Source organism: Pygoscelis adeliae, unplaced genomic scaffold (assembly GCF_000699105.1).
Source record: "Pygoscelis adeliae isolate BGI_AS28 unplaced genomic scaffold, ASM69910v1 Scaffold268, whole genome shotgun sequence".
In the NCBI taxonomy this organism is placed as follows: domain Eukaryota; kingdom Metazoa; phylum Chordata; class Aves; order Sphenisciformes; family Spheniscidae; genus Pygoscelis; species Pygoscelis adeliae.
The window spans coordinates 1449289-1452548 of record NW_008825262.1 but is presented as its reverse complement, the minus strand read 5'-3'; the positions used below and the strand labels follow the sequence as shown (position 1 = coordinate 1452548).

The 3260-nt window shown below is 66.3% G+C and overlaps 1 protein-coding gene across 1 annotated transcript in view; it reads left to right on the top strand.

Annotated features, from left to right (window-relative positions):
* Positions 1-3260, top strand: part of USP2 (ubiquitin specific peptidase 2) — an 11378-nt gene that overhangs the window by 6091 nt on the left and 2027 nt on the right. Inside the window, 4 exon segments of the mRNA XM_009329548.1 lie at positions 1913-1963; positions 2325-2448; positions 2779-2890; positions 2971-3103. Of these exon segments, the coding sequence (XP_009327823.1) occupies positions 1913-1963; positions 2325-2448; positions 2779-2890; positions 2971-3103 (420 nt within the window).

The window sequence follows — 3260 nt, the reverse complement described above, 5'->3', positions numbered from 1 at the left end:
GGGCAGTTGCCGAATGCCAGGTCCGTGGGGGGGTTTGCACCCACATTGGCGGGACCCTCCGGTCCCTCCTGGCACACAGTGGGAGCTGCCGAACCAGGGCAAGTGGGTGAGCAGCATCCTGGTGGGGATGGCTGGGGCACACTGGGGCAGCTCCCAGGAGTTGCTGCTACCCCCGCTGGCACCGTGACCTTCCCTGCAATAGGCGTGGGGACACGAGCAGCAAGCCCTTGGGGGGTCAGCCCCTTCAAGGGATGTAGACTGTTGGGACACAGACCCACCTCTCCTGCTGCCTGTTTGGCCCCGTCTGCTCAGGGACCAGAGCCAGGCCGGCTCCTCCAGCCGCGGTGTGGCACTGACCTGCCACAGCCTGCTGGCACCCCTTGCCCGGCTGAGCCTGTCCCCTGGCCTGGGAGTCCCCACCTGGGGATAAGCGGTGGGGTTGCCTTGCACTTTTGCACAGCCACCCCCCCCAGCACTGAGTGCTGTGGCCGGCCACGGCTGGGGACACCCCGGTGCGCTGGGCACTGAGGGGGCACTGGCATGGCACACAGGGTACCCAGTCGGTCCGGCAGAGCCACATGCACCCGCACAGGGTGGCCAAGCCCTGGCTGGTGCTGGTCCCCCCTGCGGTGGGTGATGCCTGCACCGTCGCTAAGGAGCACGTGTAACTGGATCTGGGTTATTTTTGGCTGCTGTCAGGGCTGGGTGCTCAGCACCTCCCACACGCACACCAGCTGCTGCTATTTTGGAGCAGCTGGGCCCCCTCCCCTCCTCTCCTCCTCCCCCTCCTCATGCCTGGGGTGGGTAGCTGGGGTGTTTGCCTGAGGATCCTTAAAACCTGGTCAGGCTGGGGAGGCATGATCAGCAGTCTGACCCCGCAAGTCCTGTCGGCCCCCCACCCTGCTCCGGGCATGGCTCCGGGGAGGTTCGCCCCACCGCTGCCCTCTACGCCAGGCTCGCATGCAGAGCTGGGAGCAGGACCCTTGGGCTCCCACCACTTGTCCACACTAGTACCCGGTCCCCCATGCTGGGAGAGGTGTGGGCAACCCTGTGGCTCCCCAGACCCCTCCGTGCTCTCGGTCTCTCTAGCAAAGAGTGGCGATGCCTCCTGGCCCCAGCGCCCAGTTGCCCATGCCCATCTCTGCTTGGCGTGAGCCTGCCCGGCTCAGGGAGTACCTGGGGCCCTGGAAGATCCCCATGGCACAGGTGCAGCACAGCCAGGCCAGCGAGCGGTTGGGAGGGCACCGCTGGGTGTGCAGCCCCCTTTCCTGGGCTGACTGCCGCAGGGCTGGGCTTGCACTTTCCCAGGTGGACTTTATTCTGCAAAACAGCTGTACCAAAGTCTGGGCTGCGCTGACGCAGGGTGTCCTGGAGGGGATACCCAGTGTGGACAAGGTGGGCAGCGGCGGGGCACTGTGCACCTCCTGCAGCCATGGGGCGGGATCCCCAGTGTGGACAAGGTGGGCAGCGGCGGGGCACTGTGCACCTCCTGCAGCCATGGGGCAGGCATGGGGCACTGCCACCCCCCAGTTTCCTGGGGCACCGGGCTGGCAAGGGGAGGCAGCAGGGGTGGCTGGCCTGGCCTGCAGCCCCAGGCACGGGGTAGCAGTGTCGCCAGGCAGGGAGAACTTTGAGCCCTGCGCGTTGTCCTGGGCCAGGGAGCTGAGCAGCAGCAGCCAGGCCAGCCATGGCTTCCTGCCAGGTCCTCGGCCACGGTCCTGCGTGCAACCGGTGCAGAGAGCCGCAGCGGTGCTGGCTCTGCCCATAATGCCCACAGGGGGATGGGGCCTCTGCTTGCACTTGAAGGTCTGCTCCACGTGGATGACCGTGGCACCATGGCCTCACTGGGCTGCCCACAGGCACGGCCAGCCTGTGCTGGGCACTGTCTCTGCCCTGTTCCCTCTCTCTGCAGAGCTCCAAGGCGGTGCAGGGGCTGACCGGCCTGCGAAACCTCGGCAATACGGTGAGTGCTTACCCAGGCACCTGGCTGCGCAGCCCCAGCTCATACTGTGCTCTTCTGTGGGCACATCTGTGGGGCAGTGGGGAGCCCTGTCCCTTCACCTTGTCCCCAGCACCCACACTCTTGCCCCAGTGGCTCCCTGCACCCCACTCCCGACGGTGCTGGCTGAGGAAGGGGTTCCCGTGCTCTGCACTGCTTCGTGGCCCCCTGCACCCCTCTCCCGACGCTGCTGGCTGAGGAAGGGGTTCCCGTGCTCTGCACTGCTTCATCCCTATCCTCTGCCCACCCGCCCCAGGTGTCCCCCTGCCACCGCCTGCCTCCCTCTGCCTCCCGTTGCCATGGTTTTCTCTTCTGCCTCCCCCAGTGCTTCATGAACTCCATCCTGCAGTGCCTGAGCAACACCAAGGAGCTGCGGGATTACTGCCTGCAGAACCAGTACCTGCGGGACCTCAACAACAACAGCCGTATGCGCACCGCCCTCATGTCAGGTAACCGTCAGTCACCAGTCCCTGGCTGTGCACCCTGTGGGGCTTCCCTGCAGCACGTCCCTGCAGCACGTCCTTTCTCCCCTGGGCCACCCCATGTCCTGGGGGACCCCCACCCAGAATTTTGTGCTTCTCCCCAGCCTAGCTGGGGCAGGCACTGTGCTGTGGGTGCCCAGCCGGTGGGCTGATCGGGTCCGCTCTCCAGAGGGGCCGGGGCCAGCCACGGGGACTCCGGAGTGGGGTGCTGAGCTGTCCCCTGGAGGGCACAGCAGTGCCATGCCAGCAGGGCTGGCCGGGGCCAGCTGTGCTGCTGACCTGCTTCTCTGCCCGCAGAGTTTGCAAAGCTGATTCAGCTGCTCTGGACCTCGTCCCCCAACGACAGTGTGAGCCCCTCCGAGTTCAAGACGCAGATCCAGAGATATGCCCCCCGCTTCGTTGGCTACAAGTAAGGGGTGTCAGTGCGGGGGTGGCAGGGGGGAGCTGAGCCCCTGCCACTGCTCACTGGCCATGCCCCATGTCTTGCAGCCAGCAGGATGCACAGGAGTTCCTGCGGTTCCTCCTCGACGGGCTACACAGCGAGGTGAACCGTGTGCTGGTTCGGCCACGGGCCAGCACGGACACCCTGGACCACCTCCCGTAAGTGCTGGCTGGGACAGAGGCAGTGGACGAGCCCCACGGACAAGCTTGCTGCCTGCAAGCCCGGCCCAGGGACATTGACCACGCGGGTCCCTCTGGGCTGGGTCACGGGGGCCGGCGTCCCCCAGGCCACACTCAGTACTGCTCTGTCTCCCCATCTCTTGCAGTGACGACGAGAA